The sequence below is a fragment of the Muntiacus reevesi genome, chromosome 11 (genome assembly GCF_963930625.1).
Source record: "Muntiacus reevesi chromosome 11, mMunRee1.1, whole genome shotgun sequence".
NCBI classification, from domain to species: domain Eukaryota; kingdom Metazoa; phylum Chordata; class Mammalia; order Artiodactyla; family Cervidae; genus Muntiacus; species Muntiacus reevesi.
Window position 1 is genome coordinate 67,230,830 of NC_089259.1, and position 16,326 is coordinate 67,247,155.

Consider the following 16,326-nt stretch of genomic DNA (forward strand, 5'->3'; position numbering starts at 1 on the left):
CACTCTCACTTTTCACTTTCATGCATTGGAGAAGGAAATGGCAACCCACTGCAGTGTTCTTGCATGGAGCATCCCAGGGATAGGGGAGCCTTGGTGGGCTGCTATCTATGGGGTCACACAGAGTTGGACATGACTGAAGTGACTTAGCATCAGCAGCAACAGCAGAGCCAGTTTGGAGAAGGCAATGGCAACCCACTCCAGTACTCTTGCCTGGAAAATTCTATGGATGGAGGAGCCTGGTAGGCTGCAGTCCTTGGTGTCGCTAGGAGTCGGACATGACTGAAGTGACTTAGCAGCAGTAGCAGAGCCAGTTTAATAATTTTTTATACAAAACAGAGTATTTTATTAGCAGAATTTTTATTTATTCTTAAAATTCCCTATGTAATTTATTAATTTTCCACAGCTTGGTTCTTAATAGGTGCCTAAAATTTCATCATAGAGATAAAGTATAATGAATCTCAAACTTAGACATCTATTCATTTTCCAAATTGTCACTTTTATCAAAAAATCTTGAAATTTTTATATGGTTATGGTTTTCTTTACTGTAAGTAAATCAGAGAAAGGGCTTATTGGGAAACAACTGTGACCTAATTAATAGCTTTGATTATGTGTTGTCTCTCCTAAGGAATTTACCCTGCTTTGGTTCATTAAGCACCATTCATGTGTCAGGCTTAGAATTCTATTTCACAAAGAAGTTCTCTCAATATTAAATTTATTAAACATGATGGAGTCATAATGACAGCTAATATAATCTTCCATACTTTCTCTGTTGCCACAAAACAGTGGAGCAAGACAGACAAATTAGAAATGCTCTTTATCCTAAGACTCACCAATATCTCTACATTAGAGGGTTCTTCCTATAATTTTCAGGATTAGCAGGGTGCTCGTGATCTGCTTTCTCTGCAGCCAACAGCACATCTCTTCCCTCCAGTCTCTGCTCACTGCAGTCTTCATATACCTGGATTCTCCCTGGTAGTGTGAGCAAAGGAAGCATGTGACAGTCTGCACTTGTTCTAACAGTATTGTTGTCTGTGGTCAAAATTTTCACTATCTCTAGTTAGAGTATTCTTTGGCAATGAATGATGAAGAACCAAAAGCAGAGCCAATTCAGATGCTACCTCTTCTGTTTATAGTCAGTTTGTGGTTCTATATTCTTTGTTTTTTCCTCAACTCAAACATCTTCTTAGAATTTTCTCACAGAAATGAAAACCTGAAACTTGTAACATCCCCACCTGAAAAGCACAAAACAGCTCATACCTAATTAGAGTTTTACCTGAATTCTATTTTTCACCTTCATGGGACTTATATTTCATAAACCTGCATGGTTGCAATTAGAACATTGGAGAAGAGAAAAACTCCTTCAAAAACAAGCCAAGAGATTTCATTCAAGTTTTCAGAGGAGAAGTAACTAACACTGAGGTAAAAAGCATATCAGGGAGAAGAAATACTTTATGAGGTGGGTGCTTATTTGCAAAAGCAACAGTTTTGAGAGAGCAACTATGGAGGTGACTATGACCCAGCCTTTATTATTCCTCTGGTGAGAGAATGATTTACTATTTCAAGACCTAAGAAATGATTTTGAGTTAATACTTCCCCCACATTGCCCAGCCACTGAGAAAATAATAGGCACCATTTTACCAATGAGGGACCCACCTTCCAGGGTTGGACAGCTGTCCTGTGTCATCACCTGTTTGCCAAAGACAGAGGTCTGACTCTCAGGTCTTTCCCCTCACAACTCTACGTATTGCTAAGTGGGATCTATCTCTATTGTTTGTCATCATTTCCCACCATCTTTCTTGTCAGGATTTTCCTTCACCCTCTCCTGTCCCCCATCTCTCCGTGTATTCTTCTATATCACTGATGACATTCTGACAGTGAAAATGGATAAACTTTCGAAACATCCCACCCTCGCCTTCTCCCACAGAGTTCAAAGTCTGTTCTGTACTTCTGTGTCTCTTTTTCTGTTTTGCATATAGGGTTATCGTTACCATCTTTCTAAATTCCATATATATGTGTTAGTATACTGTAATGTTCTTTATCTTTCTGGCTTACTTCACTCTATATAATGGGCTCCAGTTTCATCCATCTCATTAGAACTGATTCAAATGAATTCTTTTTAATGGCTGAGTAATATTCCATGGTGTATATGTACCACAGCTTCCTTATCCATTCGTCTGCTGATGGGCATCTGGGTTTCTTCCATGTCCTGACCATCTGGATGGGGAATACATGTAAATCCATGGCTGATTCATGGCAATGTATGACAAAAACCACTACAATATTGTAAAGTAAATAGCCTCCAACTAATAAAAATAAATGAAATAAAAAAGGGATAAACTTATCTTACAGTGGGCCCATTTCATTTTTATGTCCTGGACAGCTACTGGGAATATCTGCACATAATCAACTTGAAGAACACATCTTCATGGAGCTTATGTAACTGACTGACTCATCCAAATAATGTATTTTTACTTAACTTAATAGAGCTTAATAAGCAATTCAAGTTTGCGATTCCAGGAGAGGTCCTGGTGTTCAGGGATTGTTATCATACCAACTTGAATGTGTAATTTAGTTTATAGTTTAACTTGGGTTACAGAAAGAGCGGGGACAGAGGAAATTATCAGAACCTTTTCTTATAAAAGATGTTAAAAATTCAAAATTATACCTATTTTTCTGTAAATAGAATTTGAATTTGCTTTATGTTTATTTCTTCTGAAATATCTAGAGTCTTTGATCAAACCAGTAAATATAAAGGCTAAGTTTCTATTTCTTGCCTTTTCTCAGTCTGTGTCCCATCTCAGCTCTTGTACTGCCTGACGTGAGCCTTGCCTTTTAAATTTGATTAGGTCCCATTTGTTTTTGCTTTTATTTCTTTTGCTTTGAGAAAAGTGATCTAAGAAAATATTAGCTGCGATTTATGTCAGAGTCTTTTGCCTGTGTCTTCCTTTAGTTTTATAGTACTCAGTCTTACATTAGGTCTTCAAACCATTTTGAACTTATTTTTGTGTATGGTGTGAGTGAGTGTTCTAATTTCATTCATTTTCTGGTGTCCAGCTTTCCCAGTACTGTTTACCAAAGAAACTATTTTTCTCCATTCTTGTCTACTCTTTCATAGATTAATTGACCATAGATGTATGGAGACCAGTGTTTTAGAACTGCAGTTTTTCTTATTCAACATCAGGAAGAGAAGTTATGTTCTATTATGCTATGCTTAAGTAAAACTGCACATTTGGGACATATAAATTGGTATGCCAAGTTACAGAGCGTTCAAATTATTATGTGGATGAGACAGATTCAGTTATTCTTGGACTTGTTTGAGAAAGCTGTCTTTAGCAATGATTCATAGTAGTAAACAAATGATTAACAGGAAAATGGACTTTATGACACTTAATGAATGTTTCCAATTAAATACAAAGGATGAAATTAATTGAAATACCTAGATGTGGAAAAACAACCTCTATTTTGTTTAGAGTTTTAGAATATTCTCTTCTTTTTTAAAAAATTATTTTTATTTATTTATTTATTTTAGGCTGTGCTGAATCTTCCTTGCTGCATAAGCTTTTCTCTAGTTGAAGTGAGTGGAGCTATTATTGTGGTGGCTTCTCTTTGTTGCAGAGCACAGGCTCTAGGCATGTGGGTTTCAGTAGTTGTGATACATGGGCTCAGGAGTTGTGGCTCCTAGACTCTAGAGCACATGCTGTATAGTTGTGGCCCGCAGATTTAGTTGTTCTGCACCATGTGGGATCTTCCAGGACAAGGAATCAAAGGCGTGACTCCTGCATTGTCATGCAGATTCTTTTACGACTAAGCCACCAGGAAGCCCATCCAGCATATTCTCTTAGGATACATTTACTCTAACTATGACCTAAGTGAAGGCTTGAGTACTGCTTAACATCAGGACTGTTTTTGTGCATTCATTTGGGCCATTTATTTCATCTTTTATATTTTTTTATATTTTGTCCTACCTTCTTTCGAAGACAATGGGCTGCTTTTCTGGGCACCTGATGTCCTCTGCTAGCGATCAGAAGTTATTTTGTGAAGTTTGCTCAGCATTCAGTTGTTCTTTCGATGAATTTGTAGGGGAGAAAGTGGTCTCCCTGTCCTATTCCTCTGCCATCTTGGCTTCTACCCCTGGACCATTTATTTCAGACACTTTTTTTCTCCCCAGAACCAATAACCAAAGTCACTAATAAGTAGAAAGGCAGAGTTAACAGCCCCTTCCTCTCACTTTCAGTTTCCATTTAGCAGACTTATTAATGAGCAATAAAAGGGGTGAAAGGCAGGTGGTTTAAGAGAGAAAGAGAAACAAAATAAGAAAGATATTAATAATTTGTGAAAACAGATTCAGATCCTAGGCAGTTCAGACTAGGCTGCCCCATGTAATCTGCAAGCTGAGATCACTGGAAGTCAGAGCTCAATTTCTTACTTGCTTCTTTAGTCTTACCAAAGACAAACCTGGATTTCTAGAGATTTCTTCTGTGCAGAGCAATTCTGTAAAAGCTGCTTCTGTACCAGCTCTTTTTGCCAGCCTTCCACTCTCAGAAGAATAAACCACAACCACAGCCAACTTCTAGAAGCATCTCAACCTCTCAGACAAGGGATTCCATTCCTCTTAGCAGCTGGCATAATCCAGGACCCTAAAGAAATTATGAAAGCATCTTCCTTTTTCCCCAAATATTGCTCAGATTTATCAAATCAACTTGACATTTAATTTGTTGTCAGGGTACTGGCCCTCTGGTTTGTACGACATCAACCTACTTTTTAGATAAATGCAGTTTGATTTTCTTGAATCAATTTTCTCAACTGTGTGTATCTGTATAAATTGCCTCAAAGCTCGGAGGCTGAGAGCTAAAAGCACTAATGATAACAACCCCAAATACCCTGGGCAGAATGTAAGATGCTACAGAGTACCAGTAATCCTAGTAAAACTGTCTTTTTCCTCCTTTCATTAAGAATTGTAATATTAAAAGGTCAGGTGAGGCCTTTGTCTGCCCAGTAAAGCAGAGTAATCAGACCATTTAAACACCAGCCAGTCACACCACCAACACAGATTCTCTCTTTTCTCCCTGTCCTGCACCTTTTTGGAAATATTGTCTGGGCTGTATTATGGTCTTGGGAGATATTGTGTGCTAATGGATTTCTTTCTGCTGTTAACAGGTTTTGGATTCAGGGATATATAGAGAATCTGGATGGCCAAAAGATTTGCTGAAGGATAAAAACAGTCTATTTTACAAGATGGCGCAGCAACTGGGTGAGACCGAAGTCGCTGCCCTCACTGAAAGGGCGAAATAGGTGAGCCCGCTGTGGGGAGTTGTAATTAAAGTTTGTTTCTAGGATTTAATCTTCACAATCTCCACTGGGGGTCTGATAACAAGCACTCTGTGCCCCCTATAAGTCTCCACAGAGGAAGTCTCATGACTGGGTCTTAACAACACATGGCAGGTTGAAGGCAGGCCTGCTGAGCTTCTGCAGCAGATTTGGGGATGGATGTGTGTGCTCTTCTCTGTGTGCACACTTGGGCCTGAGAAAGAGATGTCAGCTTGGACTTTCCACACTTTTGGACTCTAGGTTCAGATTCTCATAGAGAAAAAAAAATTCATTTTGCAGACCCTCACATTCATTCTGATTGGTGCTCAGCACATTTGTACTAAAAGTGCTATCAAGGAATATCCAGGAAATTTGAGAGTTTAAGGGAAAACAGTTTAGAATATTTTAGCTCTAGGAAGATCTACCAGGGAAAGGTGTAGGTCTCTTCTGTTTTCTAATCTGTAAGGAAAACGTCTACCTGATATTATCACTTTATCTGTAATTCCTTGTTGTTTAGAATTAGGTCCAGTTGCCCCACTGTGCTTCCTCTACCTTCTAGAAGGTAAAATTGTCATCAGGAAAAATCAAGAACCCACAGTACCTTAACTCTGTGGTCAGAGTGGTGCTTGAAGGTTTGCAAAGCACTTTCTCAGAGATGAGGTGTATGAAGCACTAAGCACTGTACATGGTGTGAGGAAGGTTCTCTATGGGTAACATTCAGGTCACGTGACACCTTCCTAAACAAAGGTGAGATGGTAACTGAGGTCTGGCTTAAGAGACTTAGCCATTGTCATACACCTGCCTGTAATTCTTTCTGGAACAATGTGGAAGTGGGTTGATGAGAAGATAGATGGAAGGAAGAAAGGTTTGGTGTTCTTGCCCCTTGACATTTGTGGTTCATGGTAGGATGAGGCTTCCAGCTGTCTGCAATGAAGCTTAACCATCAAAAATTTATTTCTGAGTATTAAATTTGGGTGTATTTTCCCTTTTTCATACTATTCTGCATTTCCCAGATTTTCACTTGTGTGTAGAATAAGATTACTAGTGTAATATTTAAAATATGTCTTATTTAGTTCTTTGGCCCATTTTTTGATTGGGTCATTTATTTTTCTGGAATTGAGCTTCAGGAGTTGCTTGTATATTTTTGAGATTAATCCTTTGTCTGTTTCTTCATTTGCTATTATTTTCTCCCAATCTGAGGGCTGTCTTTTCACCTTACTTATAGTTTCCTTTGTAGTGCAAAAGCTTTTAAGTTTCATTAGGTCCCATTTGTTTAGTTTTGCTTTTATTTCCAATATTCTGGGAGGTGGGTCATAGAGGATCCTGCTGAGATTTATGTCAGAGAGTGTTTTGCCTATGTTCTCCTCTAGGAGTTTTATAGTTTCTGGTCTTACATTTAGATCTTTAATCCATTTTGAGTTTATTTTTGTGTATGGTGTTAGAAAGTGTTCTAGTTTCATTCTTTTACAAGTGGTTGACCAGTTTTCCCAGCACCACTTGTTAAAGAGGTTGTCTTTTTTCCATTGTATATCCTTGGCTCCTTTGTCAAAGATAAGGTGTCCATAGGTTCGAGGATTTATCTCTGGGCTTTCTATTCTGTTCCATTGATCTATTCTCCAAAGAAGACATACAGATGGCTAACAAACACATGAAAAGATGCTCAACATCACTCATTATTAGAGAAATGCAAATCAAAACCACAATGAGACACCATTACACGCCAGTCAGGATGGCTGCTATCCAAAAGTCTACAAGCAATAAATGCTGGAGAGGGTGTGGAGAAAAGGGAACCCTCTTACACTGTTGGTGGGAATGCAAACTAGTACAGCCACTATGGAAAACAGTGTGGAGATTTCTTAAAAAACTGGAAATAGAACTGCCATATGACCCAGCAATACCACTTCTGGGCATACACACCGAGGAAACCAGATCTGAAAGAGACACGTGCACCCCAATGTTCATCGCAGCACTGTTTATAATAGCCAGGACATGGAAGCAGCCTAGATGCCCATCCGCAGATGAATGGATAAGGAAGCTGTGGTACATATACACCATAGAATATTATTCAGCCGTTAAAAAGAATTCATTTGAATCAGTTCTAATAAGATGGACGAAACTGGAGCCCATTATACAGAGTGAAGTAAGCCAGAAAGATAAAGAACATTACAGCATACTAACACATATATACGGAATTTAGAAAGATGGTAACGATTACCCTATATGCAAAACAGAAAAAGAAACACAGAAGTACAGAACAGACTTTTGAACTCCGTGGGAGAAGGTGAGGGTGGGATGTTTCAAAAGAACAGCATGTATATTATCTATGGTGAATCAGATCACTAGCCCAGGTGGGATGCATGAGACGAGTGCTCGGGCCTGGTGCACTGGGAGGACCCAGAGGGGTCGGGTGGAGAGGGAGGTGGGAGGGGGAATCGGGATGGGGAATACGTGTAACTCAATGGCTGATTCGTGTCAATGTATGACAAAACCCACTGAAATGTTGTGAAGTAATTGGCCTCCAACTAATAAAATAAAATTAAAAAAAAAATATGTCTTAAAGAAAACATGTCTCAGTATCTTAAGTATTTCTATATGAAAGATTGATCTAAAATGTGATCTAAGTTCCCTTCATCACAATCTCATCTCAATCCTCCTTAGAAATAAAGGAAATGCAGAGCAGGACCTTCCACTGCTCATAGGATAGGAAATTGCCTGGGTCACAGAGCAGGCTGAAGTGTTGGTGGAGTTGGAGTTCGTACCTATGTTTAGGGACAAGGATGTCTGTGTTCTGAACTTTTCATAAATACTTATATTATATACAAATGTTGAGAAGTTGAACAAAGAACTCTGTATTTTTTATGACTTAAATTCACAGGGTGCTTTCACCTACTAGAATGTCTCCCAGTCAGACCTTCCCTCCTAAGATCTAGAGACCCAGGAATCTCCAAACCCCTTTTCCTCTTTCACCTTAGGCATTTCACATCAAAAAGTGATGTACCCACCTATGTGTCAAAGTCTTCATTTGATTTGAGAGAATAGCATTGAAACATGTATATTACTGAAAGGTTGTTGCTGAACCATGGAAAAGATGCCAGGACTCTTGGCCTCCAGAGGAGAAGAATTCAATCCAGGGCCAGAGACGAGGCCTGATCGCTCAGAGCTTTGTGTAATAAAGTTTTATTAACGTATAAAGGAGATAGAGAAAGTTTCTGACATAGGCATCAGAAGGGAGCAGAAAGAGTACCCCCTTGCTAGTGTTAGCCATGGAGTTATATACTCTCTAATTAGTTACTACAGTGAATCAAAAGAATGTCTGAGGTTGTAAAGACCTCACTAGACCTACTCCCATGATTTACACCTTAAGGTAACAGGATGAGCCAGAAGGTTTTTTCCAGAGATTGTTCTCAAGCAGGATACATTATTGTTATATAATACTAAGGAATGTAGAGGGATAAAAAGTTTGTCCTTTCTTCCTCCTTGAGAATTCCAGACCCCTCTCTCCTTGGGGACCCCTGGACTTCCTATCAATCTGCCTAGGAATTGACTCTCTCACTATCATATGTGAAATAGATCACCAGTCCAGGTTTGATGCATGAGACAGGGCGCTCAGTGCTGGTGCACTGGGATGACGCTGAAGGGAGGTGCACTGGGCTGGGGAGGGAAGTGGGAGGGGGGTTCAGGATGGGGAACACATGTACACCCGTGGCTGATTCATGTCAATGTATGGCAAAAGCCACCACAATATTGTAAAGTAATTAGTCTCTAATTAAAATAAATAAATTAAAAAATAAACTATGTTATTGTTATATGTTATCAAGACATCGAGTAATGAGAAATAGATCACAGAATTTTAGATCAGTCCAGATAATATAAGATAATAGGATTCAACGCCCTCATTTTACAGGTGAGGAAACTAAGGTCCCTAAGAAGGAAGGTGGCCCAATGTATATAACTGGTGTTAAGCTAATTTGCAGCAGACTCAGAATTAGAAATCTTTTGTTTCAGTGAATGTTTTAAATCAAGTGTAACATACATACAGGAGCAGACATAGGCCATAGAATTTGAAATCTTGTGAATCCTGCTCTAATAATCCTGCACTTACTTTAACAATATTAATGATGTTACATTTGTGTAGTTCTTTATAATTTATTTTATACAGTTCTCACATATAATATTTCACTTAATCTCATGATGGTCCATATTTATCCATGTCATGGATGAGGAGAGTGGGTCCAGGTCTCACCTAAGGTCTTGGAGCTGGTCCAGAGAGCAAAGAGGGGCAATTGCTGGGGGAGGCTGCATGCTGTCCTACGTACTGTGTTCTGTGTTGAGTCTGAGAACACTGCTCCCCAAGTTCACAGTGTGACAGAACATCACTCTTGGATTCCAGTCCTGCCACCGGATCAGAACATCTCTATAGAAATAAATACATTTCTTGATTCTCATCCCAGTTGAATATCTTTTTGGCATTATTTCTGCATCCTCTTAGATGAGCTGTCAGATTATCACTTTTTTGAATGTGCAAACATCAGATATCAATGCATTGTTGAGAACTGCAACACTGGGAACATTAGCCTAATTCAACAAGGTTTTCACTCTAATAGAGCAGAATTCATTCACCTGAAAAGAAAACCCAATATCTGAGAAAAGATGCTTTTCCAAGTCACATTTTTTTTAAACATACAGTTCAGGTGAGCTGATCACTGTCTGATTGACCCCTGTAGATGATCCATGAAATAGCAGAAAATGTACCTTTTAGATACATAAAGCTGAAGGGTACATTAATTTGTTAGGGCTGCCATACAAAGTACCACAGAGTAGGTGACTTAACAGAAACTTATTACCTCACATCCCTGGAGGCTGGAAGTCTCAGGTCAAGGTGTCGGCAGGGTTGGTTTCCTCTGAAATCTCTCTCCTTGGCTTGGAGATGCCGTCTTCTCTCTCTGTCCTCACATGATCTTCCCTCTGTGTGAGCCTGTGTCCTGATCCACTCTTATAGGAACCCCAGTCTGTTAGATTAAGACCTACCTGTATGACTTCATTTTAACTTTATTGCCTCTTTAAAGACCCTGCCTCCAAATAAAGTCACATTCTGAGGTACTGGGTGGCTTAGGATTTAAACATGTAAAATTGGACAGGACAGTTCAGCCCATAACAAAGGATGAATGCCTTCCATTCATTTTATTCTGTGATGAAGCAGACCTGGTCGAGATTTTTTGAAGTTTCTCTGTTCTCAGTGTTCACCTAATACAACGCAGCGGTTATAAAATCCTAATATGCTAGCTCTATGAGCCTGGACCAGTTTGAATAGGTGGAGGAGACACTTAGCATCCACATGGCCTTGTGTCCCTCAGGTCCTCACCTGTGTGTAGAGCAGGAATTACAGCTCTGCTGTCTTCTTCAGAGTTATTATGGGGATCAGATGAGAGAGCAGATGCTTGTGTTTTGAGAGTATAGTGTTTTACAGTGTAAAAGTGGGATCATTTTTAAAAAGACTGTAGACAGAAGCCTTGTCTTCCAAATATACTCATAGTTCTGCTAGAAAACTTTAGAGACTCAAAATCAGGGGTCCCCAACCACTGAAGTTCTTTTGCAATATTCAGTTCAGATATTTCAGACCATGAAGCAAAGTGCTTTTCAATTAAAAGTTGCTAAAAAATATTTTTCTTTATAAAAATTATATTGAGAAGGGTTATGGAGAAAGGATCCAGATGATTTTAGAAAGAATATCAAGCAGTAGAAAATGAAATGAATTTTCTTTTTTCCTTTTATTTTCACCAAAAGAGTACATAAGGATATAATCACAAAATATGACTAGCTTAATAAAATGGAGGAGGCTGATGGTATGCAATTAACCACCCTCCCAACCCCAACCAAAAGTTTTATTTTTATTTTTATTACTTTTTTTATTGTAGTGGGTTTTGTCATACATTGACATGAATCAGCCATGGATTTACATGTATTCCCCATCCCAATCCCCCCTCCTACCTCCCTCTCTACCCAATCCCTTTGGGTCTTCCCAGTGCACCAGGCCCGAGCACTTCTCTCATGCATCCAACCTGGACTGGCGATCTGTTTCACTATAGATAATATACATGTTTCGATGCTGTTCTCTCGAAACATCCCACCCTCGTCTTCTCCTACAGAGTTCAAAAGTCTGTTCTGTACATCTGTGTCTCTTTTTCTGTTTTGCATATAGGGTTATCATTACCATCTTTCTAAATTCCATATATATGTGTTAGTATACTGTATTGCTCTTTATCTTTCTGGCTTACTTCACTCTGTATAATGGGCTCCAGTTTCATCCATCTCATTAGAACTGATTCAAATGAATTCTTTTTAACGGCTGAGTAATATTCCATTGTGTATATGTACCACAGCTTCCTTATCCATTCATCTGCTGATGGGCATCTAGGTTGCTTCCATGTCCTGGCTATTATAAACAGTGCTGCGATGAACATTGGGGTGCACGTGTCTCTTTCAGATCTGGTTTCCTCATGTGTATGCCCAGAAGTGGTATTACTGGGTCATATGGCAGTTCTATTTCCAGTTTTTTAAGAAATCTCCACACTGTTTTCCATAGTGGCTGTACTAGTTTGCATTCCCACCAACAGTGTAAGAGGGTTCCCTTTTCTCCACACCCTCTCCAGCATTTATTGCTTGTAGACGTTTGGATAGCAGCCATTCTGACTGGCATGTAATGGTACCTCATTGTGGTTTTGATTTGCATTTCTCTGATGATGAGTGATGTTGAGCATCTTTTCATGTGTTTGTTAGCCATCTGTATGTCTTCTTTGGAGAAATGTCTGTTTAGTTCTTTGGCCCATTTTTTGATTGGGTCATTTATTTTTCTGGAATTGAGCTGCAGGAGTTGCTTGTATATGCTTCCATTATAATGGAAATAGCTTCAGATTTCAGCCAGCGGGGCTCAAGCATTCTTGGAGGGTTTATTTTTCTCCTTAACTTAAGTGACATTTAAACATATGGCATTTTGTAGGCAGAGCTGTTTGGGGGTAGCAGGTTATGCTAGCAGCAAGAGAGTAAGAAAGTGCACTAACTATGAAGGTAGGTGTCTTAGTGCTTTTCTGTTTAGTGTGTGAAGTTCATTCTCTCTGACAATAACTTTATTTATAGCACCCACAAATGCTCTTGTTCAGTTCAGTTCAGTTGCTCAGTCATGTCCGACTCTTGGCGACCCCATGAATTGCAGCATGCCAGGCCTCCCTGTCCATCACCAACTCCCGGAGATTACTCAAACTCATGTCCATTGAGTCGGTGATGCCATCCAACCATCTCATCCTCTGTTGTCCCCTTCTCCTCCTGCCTCCAATCCCCCCCAGCATCAGGGTCTTTTCAATGAGTCAGCTCTTAACATGAGGTGGCCAAATTACTGGAGTTTCAGCTTCAGCATCAGTCCTTCCAATGAACACCCAGAACTGATCTCATTTAGGATGGACTGGTTGGATCTCCTTGTAGTCAGGTTTTATAAAAGAGATCTGAATCATGTGTCTAAGCAACCCAGTTTGTGACACAAGTCAGCCTCTGATAGACGATACATTTTCTGGTTTAAAGACTCAAACAAAACTTTTCACATTCTTCTTTGAGGAAAAAGAGTTACACTTGAAGTAGTTTTTTGCCCGAAAACATTAAGAGATAAGGCTTTACACGCTCTGACATTATTTTGTTATGTGCATCTGTTAAGGAACTGAGATACAATACAGCTACTGAAAATGGATGATTGTGGACCTTGACAGCTCTTCACTTTCTCTGTGTTCTGATTACCCTGAGAAAACCTGTATCTCTTCCAGTTCAGTTAGAAATTGGTAGAATTCAAGAACTCCAAGGCCTGGCAGAGAACTATCCTATTATTGGGTATCATCTTCCATTTTAGAGAAGTCACTTGGTTGATTCTTTGCTAAAGCTTTTGATGCCCTTTCATTCTTGGGGCCCACTATCCACAGATCACATTTCTATAGGCTCTATAACTGTTATGGCACACAAACTAAACACCAGGATATTTCATACATATATGCCAGTGTTTCAGTGCCTGTCAGTCAGAGTTTTTAAAATATAAAGATTACAATCTGATATTAACATCCAAACCTGTTGTGCTCCTTTTATGGGTGAAAATGACAAACCCTGTTCAGATGCTAGATTTCTTATCCTCTTTGTTACTCTGCTTTTAATTTATTTCAGGGAATAAATGATTTTCCTTATCAATTTCCTGTAGTGATAAAGCATATCTGTGAATCAGAATGATCAGAAATCTAGGAGATCTACAGGTTGATTGGCATTAAACCCAGCCCCACTGAGGGTTTTAGTGGGGCTATTTCCTCCATAGAATAAATACTGCCCTGGTTTTTTAAAACTATGCCTCCACTAGTGATATGATTGCTTCACATGAAGAAGGAAACCTAGAAATGTGTAGCCTTAGGAGGAGGACTTTAAGACTTTTAAACATGTTGTTGTTGTCTTTTTCTCCCTCAGGTGTACTTCAAAAGGAGATAGCCAGATATCACTCACAGTGACCTTGTGGTTATGAATGTTTCCAGTGGACAGCCCTCAGACTTCACAATTTTTGAGTCAATACTGTGATTCTACCATGAGTTCATGTCTACTCCAAAGGCTCTTTTTCCAATAGGTTTTGCACTGCATAAACTATATTCTACTTTTTTTTTACACTAGCAACAAATATTTACACATTACAAGATGTTAGTTCTCCAACTTCACTCAAGATTTCAAGCTCTTGAAAAAGGATTTATTATATTTATTTATATGTTTTACAGTTTTCTTTCTTATGCAAATGAAAGGCACAGGCCACCAATAAAAGCCGTCTCCCAGATTTTGTGTCTTGAGAGACTCCAGAACCAAACTCATTTTCTAAGATTTGAGACAAAATTTTCCCAGATGTTTTTTTACTGTTCCCAGAATTACCTATTACTTTCTGATTATATCAGGGATTTTGTTTACTTGAAGACTGTATGAAGCTGCTGTTTTGTGTCACCACTTCCTTGAACATGACCTGGATCCATTTTTCTACTAAAAGACCTCTGGTTAAAATACTACAGAGAAAACTGATAGGAAAAACATGCAATATACTATAGTTTGTGTGACATCATAGGAGAGAGAGGTGTTCCCTTAAAAAAAAAATAGATATATGGTTAAAATACAGAAGGACAATATTATATGTTCTAGGAGAGAAGGAAGAGAAAATAGGCATTCTCAAAATAGGAGCCCTTCTAGGGTTTTGCTAATGAAGGACAGACGTGTGCTAGACTGTCTTCTAGATAGAGACTTTTATTTTTTTACATTAAAAATAGTGGTAAAGTATATATAACATAAAATTTGCCATATAACCATTTTTAATCACACAATGCAGTGGCATTAATCACATTCACAGTGTTGTGCAGCCATCATTGTCTGGGTAACTTTTGGTAATTATGTGCTTCCTCCTCAGTGTGTTATTTCTGCAGCGTCACCTTGATAAATTTCATTTTTCTAGGAGTGGCTCTGTTTCCTGTGAGATTTTGAGCTTAATTGGCATAAATTTATTCATAATATCTTATATGTTTAATCTTTGCAGCATCTCTAACTGTGTTATTTTGGCTTTTAATTTTCTTTGAGCCTTCTTTTTTTAAATAAATAATCTTGCATAAATTTTTCCTGTTTTCAAAGAATCAACTTTTTGTTTGATTGATGCTCTTTTTTCCCTAGTTCATTGTAGCATTCTTTCTTTACTTCAACTTTTCCTTTACTTTGAGTTTTTTTCCTATAAATTCTTAAATTTGAAACAGATTAATAATGTCATCATTTTTGTAATATAAGTATATAAAGCCAACTTTTTCACCCCACTAAGATCCACTTTAGCTGTAACCTGCAAGTTTTGGTACTCACCACCAATCAATAGTCATAGTATTTTCTAATTCCTAATTTAATTCATTAACTATACACTTTACCCATGAGTTATTCATAAGTATAATGTTCTCTAAATTTCAAATGTTAGTGGATTTTTTCTATTAGATTGACCCATGTGGAACTGCTCACATTCAGCCTTTTTATAAGCCATACCGTGGGACTTTCATGTGATTCAACATAATAGTTTTCTTTTCTTATTAACAACATAATGTCATTTTGGTCAGACAACATGAGATTGTGGATTTTAAATCAAAGGCAACCACATTCACACAAAAAGTCGTTGTTAACCCCGTTTTGTAAAAAAGTCATTGTTAACCCCATTTTGTAAAAAAGTCCTTGTTAATTCCATTTTGTAAAAAAGTCCTTGTTAATTCCATTTTGTAAAAAAGTCCTTGTTAATCTCATTTTGTATTTTGTTTGGGGGGTTTGAAATGTTATAAGTATGTGTGTGATCAGTGATTTTCAAATAAAAGCCCTTCCCGAGTACTAGAGTGTTTTCTGACATGTGTTGCAGGCTGGTTCTCTGGGATGCAGACTGGGATGGAGTTTAGTGCTGGGATATGTATCAGGGGGTGCCCTTGGGATCAACAGTTGTGGTATCAGGAGGGAATAAACAGGACAGAGCAGAGGGAAAGATCAAGCTGCATCACTGGCCAGACAACCTTAACTGACTCCATGGAGAGGTGGAGTAAGATGGCCCTTCAGGGTTATCCTGACATGTCTAGTGGCCAGGATGGGACCTCCACCTGGATGGGACATTGCATAGAAGCTGCCCCCAGAAGACCTGGTGGCTGAACACTGCCCACTGACAGCACTTCCAGCACCTGGAGAACAAGTTCTTGAAGAGAGGTCTGGGCAGCCCATCGCCACATTATACAACAGCATGTGTCACAGTTCCAGACATGGGTGATTACGATGTGCTATGGGGGAAATTCTTGGTGACTGACACGTAAGTCAAAATGATGATTTAGTGATTCTTTTCAGTGCCCTTTGGTCTAAAAAAAGTAGAGAAGAAGGTCTATGTAGAGGAGATAGCCTCATCTCTAGGATCAGCCCAGTTGTCACCTGAAGATTAATCTTTATCCCAGAACTTGGATTTCTGTA

At 38.7% G+C, this 16,326-nt stretch overlaps 1 protein-coding gene across 1 annotated transcript in view; it reads left to right on the plus strand.

Moving 5' to 3' along the window:
- The window catches only part of LOC136144148 (ATP-binding cassette sub-family C member 4-like), a 146,454-nt gene extending 132,477 nt beyond the window's left edge, over window positions 1-13,977 (plus strand). The window contains 2 exon segments of the mRNA XM_065901807.1: window positions 5,158-5,292; window positions 13,795-13,977. Coding sequence (XP_065757879.1) covers window positions 5,158-5,292; window positions 13,795-13,902 — 243 coding nt within the window. The 3' untranslated portion in view covers window positions 13,903-13,977.
- The last annotated feature ends 2,349 nt before the right edge of the window (window positions 13,978-16,326 follow it).